This window comes from Coptis chinensis, chromosome 6 (genome assembly GCF_015680905.1).
Source record: "Coptis chinensis isolate HL-2020 chromosome 6, ASM1568090v1, whole genome shotgun sequence".
In the NCBI taxonomy this organism is placed as follows: domain Eukaryota; kingdom Viridiplantae; phylum Streptophyta; class Magnoliopsida; order Ranunculales; family Ranunculaceae; genus Coptis; species Coptis chinensis.
In genome coordinates, this window is record NC_141461.1 from 42,542,501 (window position 1) to 42,557,946 (window position 15,446).

At 37.9% G+C, this 15,446-nt stretch overlaps 2 protein-coding genes across 2 annotated transcripts; both read right to left on the reverse strand.

Moving 5' to 3' along the window:
* Positions 1–9,232: 9,232 nt before the first annotated feature.
* On the reverse strand, positions 9,233–14,353 carry LOC147493061 (uncharacterized). The gene is made up of 2 exons (XM_086565959.1): positions 13,065–14,353; positions 9,233–9,646 (listed from the first exon to the last, which is right to left on the reverse strand). The coding sequence occupies exon 1, from the start codon at positions 14,351–14,353 to the stop codon at positions 13,631–13,633; it is 723 nt and encodes a 240-aa protein (XP_086422085.1). The 3' UTR covers positions 9,233–9,646; positions 13,065–13,630.
* Positions 9,520–13,301, reverse strand: LOC147493062 (uncharacterized). The gene is made up of 5 exons (XM_086567732.1): positions 13,072–13,301; positions 12,309–12,988; positions 11,900–12,057; positions 9,989–11,340; positions 9,520–9,646 (listed from the first exon to the last, which is right to left on the reverse strand). The coding sequence occupies exons 1-5, from the start codon at positions 13,299–13,301 to the stop codon at positions 9,520–9,522; spliced, it is 2,547 nt and encodes an 848-aa protein (XP_086423858.1).
* Positions 14,354–15,446: the final 1,093 nt, after the last annotated feature.

Below are 15,446 nucleotides of genomic sequence, written 5' to 3' on the forward strand. Positions count from 1 at the left end.
TGAGTTTGGCTTATGATTTTTGGGTGTTAATCAAAATATCGGATTTGAATGAGTTTGGCTTATGATATATATCGGCGATATATTAGATATATCGGTGATACTTTGTTCCTTGTGTTAATGAACCATGAACAAAAGCGGAATATGGAGTTCAGATAGATGAGAGCAAGTGGTGGTTTGAGTATCAATGGAGGGGCATCATCACGTGTTAATATTAATATGATATCTAAATTATGACTTGACCGTTGAGCTCTCAGCTTCACAGTTATCTTTTGTTTTTTTGCTAAAGACTTCACCGTTATCTTCCAAAGGTAGGTTGTTTGATCATGTCAAATAATTAAGAAGATAGGGAGTTCGTGACTTCGTGTTGGCAGCTGGCACATTTTCTGATTAATTAGGAACTAATGATCTTTAATCTTTGTATCGAACTACAGATGTGATGTGATTTAGAAGAATCTCTATTATCAATTTTTTTATAAACGACAATCCCACCAAACAATCTCCCACCATATTTGTCATTCCTGGAATCATTATTCAAACCAAGGCCCAAAATATCAATATCGATCAATATATCGGTGTACCCAAAAACCAATATATATCGGATATATCGGAAATATCCATTTTTTTTGTGACTAGTCAAAATTTTGTTTTGTATATCGATATATCGGAAATATCGTCGATTATATCGGAAATATCGTCTATTATATCGGAAATATCGACAATATATCGGTCAAAATCAACAATATTTAGTCAAAGTCAACAATATCGGCCAAAATCAACAATTTATATCGGATATATCGTATATATTGGTCGATATATATCGTTATATCGGAAATTCCGATATATATCGGGAAAAAATAATTATATATTCGGTGGATATATATTGGAAATATCGATGTCGGTGTACCAAAATACCGATATATATCGGTGATATATCGGATATATCGGCGATATTTTGGTCCATGATTCAAACTCCTTGTTTTTTTAATCCACCAACAGGGTGTCTAGTGTCTTAGGGGCGTTTGTTTTTCTGGACCTCTGAATTCTTCTGAATCCTAAATGGAGTGAATGCTGAATTGGCCACTTTCTGAATGTTGAGTTTGTTTTGTGTGTAACAATGACACCTAACACTGATGCTGAATGCAAATTGTTTTGACTATTTTAACTTTAGTAATTATTTTTTAAACAAAAATAATTTAATTACTTATAAAATAAAACATTTGAACAAAAACTTGGTAAAGTTTTCTCTTTTATTCAACATTTTAAAATAAACTACATCTTACTTATTTAAAAATTAAATAAACAACTTTTTACATTTATATACAAGTTAATATGAAGTACAACTAAAATTTTGATTTTGAACAACCAATTTTTATTTATTTTTCAGTAGAAAACCGAAAAAGGCCATTATGTTATGAAATTCGTGGGCTTATATGGATGTCCACCATTGATATGTGGTATCCTGATAATTCTCTATCTTGGTATTTATCCTGGTAATCTTCTATCTTGGTGTTTATCCTGATCATCCTCTATCTTACTGTTTATCCTGTTAATCTTTTATCTTGGAAATGTGGTTATCTAGTTGTATATAAAGGTAATCTCCTCCCATTCATATTTACCTCAATGAATAAGAATTCTCTCTATCTCATTCTCTCAATGATTCAATATATGTTAAGTGAGTGTGGTGTTATCTCCAAGTCGGTTTAATTCTAACACGTTATCAACACGATAGTCTCTAGCTTTGGATTAAAGGTATGTGTTTTACTTACGATTAATGACATGTGTTTAACTTGTTATTATGAATTGTAATTGATACTATTGAATTTAAATTCGTATTTTGGTATTAAATTCATTACTGTCGAATTCCTTTGCATGTTGTGTAAGATTGAGTTATATAGTAGAGTTATAGTTACCACGTTAATATCCTTATTAAGCTATATAGGTTATATTAGTTCGTTTGTTATGCATGATTAACAACTTCATCTTGCTGCCATTGCATTTTTACATAATGAAGTAAGTAGTATCTGATTCTTTATTATACACGCATTTGGGTAGACATGAATATGGTTTTACAATATGCAAAAGGTAGTATTATGCGATTAACTTGAGTGGATGATATGTGTAAAGGAGTGATATAGTTTTCTTCACATACAAGGGAGGAAGGAGGATGGAATGGGAATTGGATGTGGGAAAAGGTTTAGACCGAGTTCGTTGTTGAGCGAACTGCCTATGTATCTTCTCTTGATTCTGGGAGGAGAGAAGAATCAGGTCTCATGTAGTTCATATAGGTGGTATTTATAGGCATTGGAAGGTCTAGATCCCCGAGACAAGTGTATTGTCATGTACATATGTAGGGTGGAGATTGAGTATGAGTGTTAGGTTGGTTTTGGTTGGAATTGTGTGATGATTGGGAGTGGGTGTAGTAGTTCATATATCACGGTGATTGGAAGTACAAGTATGGCTACTGTGATGATTGCATCTGGATAAGGGATGGTGTCCTTATTCGAAGCGTTCTGCTTTAGGTCGTTCATTCGCCTTGAGGTATTCTTGAGCGAGCTGAAGTGTACCACCTATATGAAGCGAGCTACTCACGAATCGATCTTGGATGTCGATGTCATGAGTTCGCTACGATCTCTGCTTATGCTTAACGAGTGCTTAATATTCTTCAATGAGAATATTACTCCCTTACAATATGTACATGGTGGTTATGTAGTCTAGACTATATAAGTGATGGCTTGGTATTTAATCTAGTATTATTTACTAGATGTGAAACAGAAGCATGTATTCCTTGCTATTTTGAATTTTAGACTATGGGACCCAAAGCTATCAAGATGTGTAGAACTCACTACTAGATTATATTTGTAGAGTAGCATCTCTAATAATAATAATAGTAAATATATAATTTGGCCGGGAATGGCGTCGCTTGGCAGTCCATGTTGCACTACTGTTGTGATATACGTTCTAGTGACCGAATGTATTGCTAGTGCATGCTTCATTGGATATGTGAGCATTTTTCTCGGAATATATAATCGTATATATAATCTATGACGTTAATTATTTTATTCTATGGTTTTCTCTATAAAGGTATGGATCGTGGAATGCATGATTGTGATAATAACTTATGTCTAGTCGACAGTGCCACAACACACACAATATTGACAAACTAGAAGTTTTTCTCAGAGTTGGTTTTTAATCCACAAAATATATCCACCATAGCGGGACCGGTACAAATCATTGAAGGCTCCGGAAGAGCCCATATTATGTTACCAAATGGTACTTATATATTCATCAAAGAAGCATTGTTTTCAAGTAGTTCCAGAAGAAACTTACTTAGCTTTAAAGACATCAGAATGAATGGGTACCATATGGAAACCATAAGTGAAGAAAACAATGAATATTTATGCATCATCACTAGTATGGGAAGCTAGAAGCTTACACTTGAAAAACTACGTGCTTTCTCCTCGGGATTATACTATACCAAAATATTAAATGTGGAATCACACTCCGTTATGAGCCAAAAGCTCAAATTTGGTCAGAAACTCAAGCTAAGTCAGAAACTTAGTGATACTAAAGCGTTGACTCTTTGGCATGATAGGTTAGGGCACCCTAGGATGAATATGTTAAAGAAAATAATAGATAACTCTAACGACCATTCTTTAGCAAACCATCAGTTAATTTTTCCAAATGGATTTTTCTGTACACCGTGTTCACAAGGTAAACTCATCACGAGACCTTCTTTCACTAAGATAACTTTAGAATCACCAACTTTCCTTCAAAGGATACAAGGTGACATTTGTGGTCTTATAAATCCTCACAGTGGACCTTTTCGGTATTTCATGGTCCTCATTGATGCTTCCACACGTTGGGCATATGTTAGCCTTCTTTCTTCTAGAAATATGGTTTTTGCTCGTCTATTGGCCCAAATCATTAAACTTAGAGCTCATTTTCCTAACCAATCTATTAAGTCTATAAGGCTTGATAATGTTGCTGAGTTTACTTATCAAGTTTTTGATAACTATTGTTCATCCATAGGGATAGATGTTGAGTATCCTGTTCCACATGTGCACACACAGAATGGTTTGGCTGAATCTCTCATTAAGCGCCTTCAACTTATAGCAAGGCCACTACTTATGCAATCTAGATTACCAGTTAGTGCTTGGGGGACATGCTATCTTGCATGCATTAATGTTAATAAGGATTAAGCCTACAGCCTATCACAGATTTTCTCCTACACAACTTGTCACAGGTAATCCACCGAATATCTCATACTTGCGCAAATTTGGATGTGCGATTCAAGTCCCCATCCCACCACCTCAGCGCACTAAGATGGGCCCCCAACGAAGGTTGGGGATTTATGTTGGTTTTGACTCGCCCTCTATTATTCGGTATCTAGAACTAATGATCGGAGATGTGTTTACTGCATGCTTTGTAGATTGCCATTTTGATGAAACAGTATTCCCGCCGTTAGGGGGAGATAATAAAGTTCTTGAAGAATGCCTTGTCCTAGCAGGACAACCCGTTCTAGAAGAACGACGAAAATTGAAGTGGAATACTCCCACTCTGTCTCATCTAGATCCAAGAACTCCTCAGTGTGAATATGAGGTTAGGAGAATATAACATCTATAAGAAATTGCAAATAAATTGCCTGATACATTCAATGATGCAGAAAAAGTGACTAGGTCACATGTTCCAGCTATAAATACACCTGCTAAGATTAATGTCCCCGTTGGACAAAATTTGAATATAGCTGCAAATGAATCTGTTGCACGCCAGAAGCGTGGCAGATCTATAGGCTCCAAAGACTCAGCTCCCCGAAAGAGGAGGTCCAATGAAAAATTATGCCCCAATAATACTCTAGAAGAAGTTATGCACAACACTCCAGAAGAGGTTATGCACGAAACACCCACTTCTTCTAAAACCCCGGAAGAGGTTATGAACGAATTAACTATATGGAAACCCATGAAGAGGAACTGGTACCTGAAAATGATGAGATCTCAATATTCCATGCGTATTTGGGAGAAGTGTGGGCCAAAAAGGATATGACCATCGATGACGTATTTACATATACGGTAGCTACTGAAATATCCAAGGGCAATGACGATACTGAACCACGTAGAATAAAAGAATGTCGATAAAGATCTGATTGGCCAAAATGGGAAGTTGCTAGCTATCAAAGTAGAATTAGAGTCTCTCAATAAACGTGGTGTATTTGGACCTATAGTACAAACCCCAGAAGGTGTTAACCCTGTAGGTTACAAATGGGTGTTTGTTTGAAAACAAAACGAGAAAAATGAAATTTCTCGATATAAGGCACATCTTGTGGTGCAAGGTTTTCTACAGAAACCTGGGATTGATTATGAAGAAACATACTCTTATGTTATGGGCATTACAACTTTCAGATATCTAATAAGTTTAGCAGTTTCCAAAAGCTTAGATATGAGACTCATGGATGTAGTGACTGCCTACTTGTATGGGGACATAGACAAAGATATTTACATGAAAATCCCTGAAGGATTTGGTTTGGCTGAAGCAAAATCAAGGAGTACATACTCAATTAAACTACGACGTTCATTGTATAGTTTGAAACAATCCAGAAAAATCCCTGAAGGATTTGGTTTGCCTGAAGCAAAAGCAAGGAGTACGTACTCAATTAAACTAAGACGTTCATTGTATGGTTTGAAACAATCTGGAAGATTGTGGTACAATCGTCTTAGTGAATATTTGTCTAAGGAAGGGTATGCAAACAATGAAATTTGCCCATGTGTCTTCATAAAGAAATCCTTAAATGGATTTGCAATACTAGCCGTTTATGTAGATGACATAAATTTGATTGGAACTCTGGAAGATCTCGAGATAACTGCTCAATACCTAAAGAAGGAATTTGAGATGAAAGACCTTGGGAAAATAAGACTTTGTCTCGGCTTGCAGATCGAGAGAAGTTCTAGTGGTGTATTAGTACACCGAGAATGTTTTGAAACATTTTCATATGGACAAGGCACATCCATTAAGTACCCCAATGGTCGTCCGGTCACTGAATACAGAGGAAGACCCATATCGCCCCAAAGACAAAAATGAAGAAGTATTGGGTCCTGAAGTACCATACTTGAGGGCAATTGGTGCATTAATGTATCTAGCACAATGCACTAGACCGGACATTTCTTTTTCTATATATAAATTTGTTAGCCAGGTACAGCTCAGTGCCTACTAAAAGACACTAGAATGGTGTAAAACATGTCTTAAGATATCTACGTGGAACCACGGATTTAGGTTTGTTTTACTCAAAGGATTCTAAAGGTTCTAAGTTTGTGGGATATGCAGATTCAGGATTTCTGTCAGATCCTCACAAGTGTTGCTCCCAAACAGGTTATGTATTTCTTAGTGGTAATGCTGCCATTTGTTGGCATTCCACTAAACAAACTTTAGTGGCAACTTTCTCTAACCACTCTGAAATTAAGGTTATTAATTGGGCATATTCGTAGTTCTTGTCAATTACCTTCTATAACAGGTGTTCCCAGCATTATTTATGAGGATAATGTAGCTTGTATAACCCAGATTCAAGAAGGATTTATAAAAGGAGATAATACAAAACACATTGCGCCAAAATTCTCTTACACTCATCAGCTTCAGAAGAAGAAGCAGATTAGGGTCAAGCAAGTTCGTTCTAGTGATAACCTTGCTAACCTCTTCACTAAATCACTACCAAAGCATACATTTCAAAAGCTTGTATATGGGATCGGCATGCACAGAGTTCACCACCACGCCATATAAAGACTTGTCTTTATCAGGGGGAGTAATAGAATAGGGGGAGCATCCTGAAGAATGTGTCCCAGGACATATGTATTGTACTATTTCCCTTATCTAGGTTTTATCCCACTGGGTTTTCCTAGTAAAGGTTTTAATGAGACAGTATTAAGCAAGTCACAATGATTCTGAGTAATGTTGTACTCTTTTTCCTTCGCTTTGGTTTTTTCCCACTGGATTTTCCTTAGCAAGATTTTAATGAGGCAACTATTATTGGATAGTTATAGAGCATCTAGAAGAATGCTAAAAAAGATGCATCCACCATAATTTCCACAAGAATGGTGGACATCCAAGGGGGAGTGTTATGAAATCCGTGGGCTTATATGGATGCCCACCATTGATATGTGTTATCCTAATAATCCTCTATCTTGGTATTTATCTTGATAATCTTCTATATCTTGGTGTTTATCCTGATCATCCTCTATCTTACTGTTTATCCTGTTAATCTTTTATCTTGGAAAGGTGGTTACCTAGCTAGTTGTATATAAAGGTAACCTCCTCCCATTCAGATTTACCTCAATGAATAAGAATTCTCTATATCTCATTCTCTCAATGATTCAATACATGTTAAGTTAGTGTAGTGTTCTCTCCAAGTCGGTTTAATTCTAACATATTACTTATTTAATGGGGTCTTGTTGTCTTGCAAAACAAATGGGCGCTGTAATAAAAAATACCCAACCCATTAAAGTTTTGTGTAAGCATCGGTACCACTAGATCAAACCTATTATTATTTCCATCGTCTTCAACCTTGGTAAGCCGATCAATTTTGTTTTTCTATTTTTTTTTATTAGTTTCGACTTTCGACGAGAACTCTTTTTCGATTTCTCTTTCTAGCTATTAGAGAACTCCTCTATCTCTCCTAGATAGATGAAGGGCATGTTGGTTATACGTTTCAACCAAGAAACAGATTTAGCATTCAGGAGGTATTTTATAGTGGAAGGAACACTGAAGACAAGTTTTTCCATGGACTCTTGGAAAAACAAACAACTCTCGTCGTCACTAAACGCTGAAAACTTATATTTCAGCGCCTCTGAATGCTAACAAACTAATAAACAAACCCCTTAGACTTGTTCAATGCACATCTGCACTTACAAGTGATTCTTATTACTGGAATAGAAAAAAAAAAAAAAAAAAGTTATTCTTATACTTCGCAAAAACCTAAACCATACATGTAAACTTGGACGTGAGCATTTGTTTGTAAAGAATGTTCTTGTTCCTGATCATTTAATGTCGTCAATGAAAAAAAAAATGAACTTATAATTAAGGGTTATTTAGGTTTTAGTCCTAGTTGATAATAGGTAATTAGACTTTGAAGACAAAATAATGTGTATTTAGGGATTGGTCCTAATCCCATTTAACCAGTTTAATTGTAAGTTGAAAGTTAAATAATCTTTAATTCCCATAGTACCCTTTAATGTGGGTTTGCATGTGACCAATTTCTCATTCATGAGGACAAATGTCAAAAACTTGCCTATTGTAAACTTGTAGTCTAATTGTGGAAAACATTTAAATGTCAACACTTCAGAAATTGAAATTTTGTTCAAAAATAGGGCGGTGGCATTAACACCCCAACTAATGGGATTGACACCCCTTTGACAAATTTCAAGGTATTGGCACCCCTCCATACTCACAACAGCGTGTTACTGTGGTTTTGGACACATCGCATCCGTGCAGTATCCGTTTGCCATGGGTTTTTGGATATCAAGGCATTCGAATGTCGTGGGCATTCAAAATTTGAGGTAAAAAACAAAAAAAAATTCTTTGTGGCAAAGTTTTGCCGTGGGATATGGAAACTCACGGCAATGCGCTACAGTGGAATGTGGAAACTCATGATAACTAGATGTCGTGGGACTATTGAGGATGTTGGGGGTGTAAAAGGACATAGAAAAAAACCATTATTCTTCTACCCTTTTGCCAAAGGGGTGTCAATTCCATAAAGCGGAGTGTAGATACCGCGCCCTTTATTTTGTCATCAATGTCTAATTACTTATTATCAACTAGGACCAATCCCTAAATAACCCTATAACAAAAATGTCGATAATGGCTAACGAAAACCATGAAAGCTTGTATGCCATATGAACATATGGTTCAGCTTTACCATCATACCTCCCATGTTTACTACACCATCTGAAATGGCAAATTTAGTACTTTTCTTTTGTTTGATATCATCATGGTGGCCCGAATGGCAAAGGGTATCACGATTCACGACCATAAATTTACCATATTTCCTCGAATAATTATTCAAGTAAAAACTCCCCAAGTAAGGTTTAGTTTCAAATGGTGGAACCTAATTATAATTATAAACAAGTGGAGTAGTGCACAATTGCAGAGCTACATGCTCATGTGCAAATATTATATGTACAATTATGCCATATCGGTTTTTTTTTCGATAAACATCTCCCATATATTACTTAATTATAAAACCATAGGTACCAGATTCTGTTCCAGGATACATTTTGGAAGATTACTCATGTTCAGTTGATGGTGAGCCCATCGTGCCAACTCATGAGCATCCCCATTCGACTCCCTACTTACCCAATTAAAACTACTAGAATTGAAAGACAACAAAAGATTGTTTACTGAAGCTCTCAAACTTTCCAAGGCCCATAAACATGTGTGGCCAGACAAAGCTCTGATTACCTCTGAGCAATCCCCTTCAAATCTTACTTCTTTCCATCCAGATGAGATGGCCAAAATCACAGCAACCTCTACCGCTACCATTTATGCTTCTTCAGCAGTTCTGGCTTTGTACCTCTTGGTCGATGTACCCACTATGCTACCTACATCATCCCATGCTAAGCATCCAGCTGCCGCCCATCCTGTCCCTTGTGAGAAAGCAGCATCAAACCTGATAATAACACAGTCATTATGTATGCTATTAAAAATATTATTGTAATGTAAATCTGCATCAGGGTTAGAGAGATCCGAACAATCTTTAGTATAAGCCTGAATACATTTCATAGCATCCATGTTACTTCTACTAATCACCCTCTCCCTATTCTGATTTCTTCCCTCAAACTTTAACTCATTCCTAGTTTTCCAAAGGTTGTTGAGGAGGCAGCATGCCAAAATTCCTGCCTATGCCTTCTCCTCATCAGCACTTTGACACCACTTCATAAAATTGCTCACCCACTCTTTGATAGACCCCTTCCCAGAATCATCCACTCTTAATCCTAGCTCAGATGCTTACCAAACAATTTTAGACCAGTCACATTCAAAGAACAAATGCAGGTCAGTTTCCAGAGTTTTGAAGCAGAAGGGGCAAGAGAAGTCCCCTGGTATCTTCCTTCCTACCAGTCTATCCCCCATAGGCAGAGCACTCATATATAACTTCCATAGAAACATCTGAGTATTAGTTGGCAACTTAGATTTCCATATTGTGTTGATAGTACTGGAATTGAAACTGGAAGATTGCCCTTCCCACTCTTGTTTATGGAGATATGTATACACTGTTTTCACAGTTAAAATTCTAGTCCTATCCTCACACCAAACCATCTTATCCTTACCAGCCCCAGTAGGTATAATAAGAACCTCCTGGATTTTTTGTGACATAAAAGGGTCAAAAAGAGTGTTTAACTTGGTTGGATCCCAGCCAGAGCCATCCTCCTTGAACAAGTCAACCACATGCATGTCCTGAAGCTGAGGATTCACCACCCCCAGTTCATGGAGGGTCCTTGGTTTACCATTGCAAATTAACCATGGATCCCTCAGAACTGAGGTAGTATTCCCATTATTGATATTCCATACCAACCCTCCACTAATCAAATTGAACACCCTATTTATCCTTTTCCAGAAGAAAGATGCATAGTCAGGAGGTTTCTCCACATCCCTAATCCAGTTTTTACTGTATATACTATATAGGGTTTTCGTCCACATAGAGTTCACATTTTTTGCAACTTTCCATGGCAGCTTAGCCAACATGGCTATGTTCATATCTCTAGTTTTTCTGAACCCCAGTCCTCCAGCTGCTTTGGGTTTGTTTATGTGCTCCCACCCAATGGTGTTGACACTTTTTGACTTTTCAGTGCCATTCCAAAAGAAGTCTCTACAACCTTTATCAATTTTCTCACAGGTTGAGACTGGGAGCATATAAGTGGACATGGCATATATTGGTGTTGCTTGTGCCACAACTTTGATCAGAGTAGCTCTGCCAGCTTGTGACAGAACCTTGGCTTTCCAACCCTTGATTTTCTTATGCACTTTGTCCACTAAATACTCAAAGTCTTCTGATTTCTTTTTGGAAAGCATGACAGGAATACCAAGGTATTTCTCCTTGGTTTCAAATTGCCTCATGTTCCAGAACCTTTTGAGCTTGATCTTGTATCTAAAGCCCACATTTCTACTAAAGAACATACTGGACTTATCATAGTTTATTTTCTGTCCAGATGCCTCACAGTACCTACTTAGAGTCTTTTTCAGATGCCCCCCATCCTCAAGGTTAGCTTTAGTGAAGATGATAAGATCTGCATAAAGTAAGTGAGTAATGGGGAGATCCTCTCTTGACCTTAATCCCATATATCTTGCCTTCTTGTTCATCTCTGGCTATCATTCTTGATAAAGCCTCAGAGACGAAAATAAAAAGGTAAGGAGACAGAGGGTCCCCTTGTCTGAGCCCTCTTTCAGGCTTAAACTTATTGAGAGGGGACCCATTCAACAACACTTGAAAAGACACAGTGGATAGACATTGGGGAATCAGAGACCTCCATCTATCACTGAATCCAAGCTTGGCAAGAATATTATTGAGAAAAGACCACTCCACTCTATCATAGGCCTTAGCCATGTCCATCTTCAAGGCAACCTAACCATTATGTTTCTTATTTCTCATGACCTTCATATTATGAAAAAGCTCACAAGCTAACCCAGTATTATCCCCAATATTTCTCCCTTTGATAAAAACACCTTGAAAAGGAGAAATAATTTTATTAATATGACACTTAAGTCTATTAGCCAAAATTTTCGAAATGATTTTATAACAGAAATTATATAGACTTATAGGTCTAAATTTGGAAATATGATCTGGGTTAGAAATCTTGGGTATCAAAGCTATGAAAGTCTCATTAAATGAGGGATTAAGAATCCCAGATATGAAATTTTTTTGTACAAAAGCAGTAATGCTAGTTCCAACAATGTCCCAACACTTTTGAAAGAACACCCCCTGGAATCCATCAGGTCCAGGGGCATTAAGACTCCCAAGCTTCATGACAACTCTCCAAATATCATCTTTGGTAGGTACAGCAGTAAGTAAATCATTTTCCTTATCTGTTATACAAGGGGAAAACAAATCAAGAATGCTCTCATTTGATTCAGGAGAGTCAGAAGCAAAAATATTGGTGAAGTAGTCATTAACATTGACTCCTACTTCTTCTTCACCAATGCTCCACTCTCCCTCATCATTTTTGAGTTTTTATATTCTGTTTTTCCTCCTTCTATAGATAGTGGAAAGATGAAAAAACTTAGTGTTCCTCCCTCCATCTTTGATCCAATGATTGGTTGACTTTGTTTCTAAAAACTCTCTTCCTTGATCAACCAATCCATCAGAAGAGCCTTCAGCCTCTTGGGTTCCTCATAGTTCTCCTTAGAGAAAGGTTTTGACAAAACCTTACTCAAAAGTTTTTGAATATCCTTAATATTAGTAAAGATATTGTCAAAGACTTTTTTATTCCAACTAGTAAGATTATTCTGAGTAGCTTTGATCTTATGCAGAACATTCCAGTCAGGCATATCATGCATAATAGACCCCTTAGCTTGATTAATCAAAGGCATGCAAGTGTCATCAAGTAACCGCATGTTATAAAATCTAAAAGGCTTTTCATGCTTCACATCAGTTGGATCATTATTTAAGTTTATCAGAATAGATAGATGATCAGAGGTTGCATTCACCAGGGTTTTTACAATCATCTTAGGAAACAACATTAACCAAGAATTAGTAGCCATATCACGGTCCAATCTTTCTAGAATATGGTCATGAACCTTCCTGTTATTACTCCAGATGAACTTGGGTCCCTTGTATCCTAAATCTATCAAGCCTAAGTCATCAATCATCTTATTAAAATCTATCATGCTTTTATTCATAATACTATTCCCTCCTACATTTTCATCTAAAGATGCGATAACATTAAAGTCCCCAAAGAGACACCAAGGGCCTGGAACGAGCAGAGCCAAATCTCTCAGCTCATCCCAAACCCTTTTTCTGTGACATGCTACTGGATTACCATAGACAAATGTGAAAAACCAAGGCTCATTATGATGATAGTTAGAAAGTTTACCTGTCACCTGGTTCTGTGTGGCTCCCAAGATATCCAAGTCCACATCCTCTTTCCAAATGACAGACAACCTCCACTTAGCCCTATAGCCGGTACACTGAAGTAGTTCCTATACTTTATCATCCTACTAATCTTACTCATTCTACTACTGCAAGCTTTTGTTTCAGAAAGACAAATTATATCAGGATTGTGTTTCCCAATGAGGTCCTTTAGTTGTTGAATCGCCGTGGTGGTACCCATCCCCCGGCAGTTCCAGGCGTGTATACTCATTGGGGTGAAGGCGGCTGTGAAGGGATAGCCACCGCGGACCCTGGGGGAGAACCACACAGACTCCTACTGCTAGCCTTATCATTCCCAGATTCATTCACCATATTTTCCCCAGTACTTGAACTTTCCCCTGTTTGAAAATTATTGTTTCCCAGAAAGCTATCATGAACATTATGAAACTGAAAACGTTGTGCTACATATGATACATCCACTGCTAACGGGGTAGGTTGGGTATCAAACCTCTCAGTATCTGTCTCATATCCCAACAGTCCTTGCATACCATAATGATTCTCAACCATCTGTTAATGTGGTTGTTCCAGAACTTGATCACCAACGTTAAACACCGTCATTGAGAGATCAGGGATGTTGTTCTGGTCTTCAGAGATCACCGATTCATCAGACCCTTCCGAATCCGATGACGACAGAGTGTCATCCATCTCATCTGACTGCCATGGTGATGGCTCAGAAGAGGTAGCTTGCCCATAAGAGTCAGATGGATATTGTGACCCCGCAGAGTCACTGGATATTGGAATAATATGTGCATCTTCTGGGATCACCTCATTCCCCAGTCCTCTCCTTCTCATCTCATCAGCATAACGTTTCACTTTCTTAGATCTCCCTTCTATAACTCTCACACTCCTCCTTACCCAATTTCCATCCCCATTTTGTGCCATTTCTTCCTCTTCTCTAATGCCTTCTAGCTTTCTTTTGGTTCCAATGGACATACTACATCCGAATCCAGCCTTTATCCCCCATTTATTAGATCTCCTCTTCACTCCTTTCGATGCCATAGTCTTAAATCCCCTACCACGTGTAGATTTACTGTTGAATCGATAGATGTGTGCTTGACCATCGTGGATAAAGTTCCCTCCTTTTAAAGTATCTGCCTTATCAACTTGTACTGGGTTAACCTTGGAACTAGTAGGATTTAAGAAACCCATCAGATTATCTGTACGACCTCCTCCTAGTTCCAAAGCCTCCTGTGTAGATCTGCTACTAGTCTGACCCAGCATGCTCAACACCATGCCTTGTTCTAGACTGTTCTCAGAGTCATAGCTGAGCTATTGTCCCCCACTAGAAATGGGTAGGTTTACCCTAGTTGGGCCTGCCACCACCATGATACTTGCTGTGCTCTCCGGGCTTCTATCTGATTCTTGGACCATATCGACATTTGGCAGCCCACCCGAAGTATCTGGGCCTGGTTCCTTTGGTCTACTTTCATTTCTGCCTCCCTGTGAACTGTTATGTGCCTTGGAAGTACTAGCCGTTATATTATCCGTTGGCCCAGTACTCTTGGACCCATCTGCTTTGTCAGCTCCTGTTTCTTTATCTTTGTCTCGACTTCCCTTCAAAGTTGGTGACGTGGTTTTCTGCTATCTTTCTTGTCTTGCTCTAACGGTATAATTTCTTCCTCCAAACTCCTGGACTTCTCCTCCGATTGCCGGTATTTCATCAAATTGGAGTTTTTCTGGTGTTCCTGAGATAGATATAGACTGTTTTCCAGTATATGCTATCCTGTTATAGAACATATTGGCTTGAATCTGACTGGTAAAAAAGGGTTTGATATCCTTCGGCGAGCCCCCACACTTAATCAAATCGTATCGGTGTTGTGCCCGTATTCTACAAGTGTACTGGTCGTGTCCAATAACTCCACAGAAGAAGCAAAAGATTTCCAGTTTCTCATACTTGAACCTTACCGTCATCATTTCACTTGTCTCTAGCCCGACCTTTTTATCTTTGGACAACCTTTTTTTGATATCCAGAACCACCCTGACTCTTGCCACCGGTTTGCTAAACTCTGGTGGGCAAGATATATCAGCCTCAAAGATTGTACCCAAATCTGCTCCTATTTTCCACACATTTTCTTTGTTAATTCTAACTTTTGGCAGATCCCAGATATGGACCCAGAATTTAACAAAATCAAAGAGATGCTCCTCAACCTTGTTCACCCTTATCCATTCCTTCACTGAGAAGATATAACCATACAGGACCCAAGGCCCATTCTCTAGAACATGCTTGTGTTCTTTATCATCAACAAAGACAATTTTCACATGTTCTCTATCTATGAGTTCAACTGTTACCTTGTTCTTAGTTTTCCAGGTCCTATGTAGGTCCTCA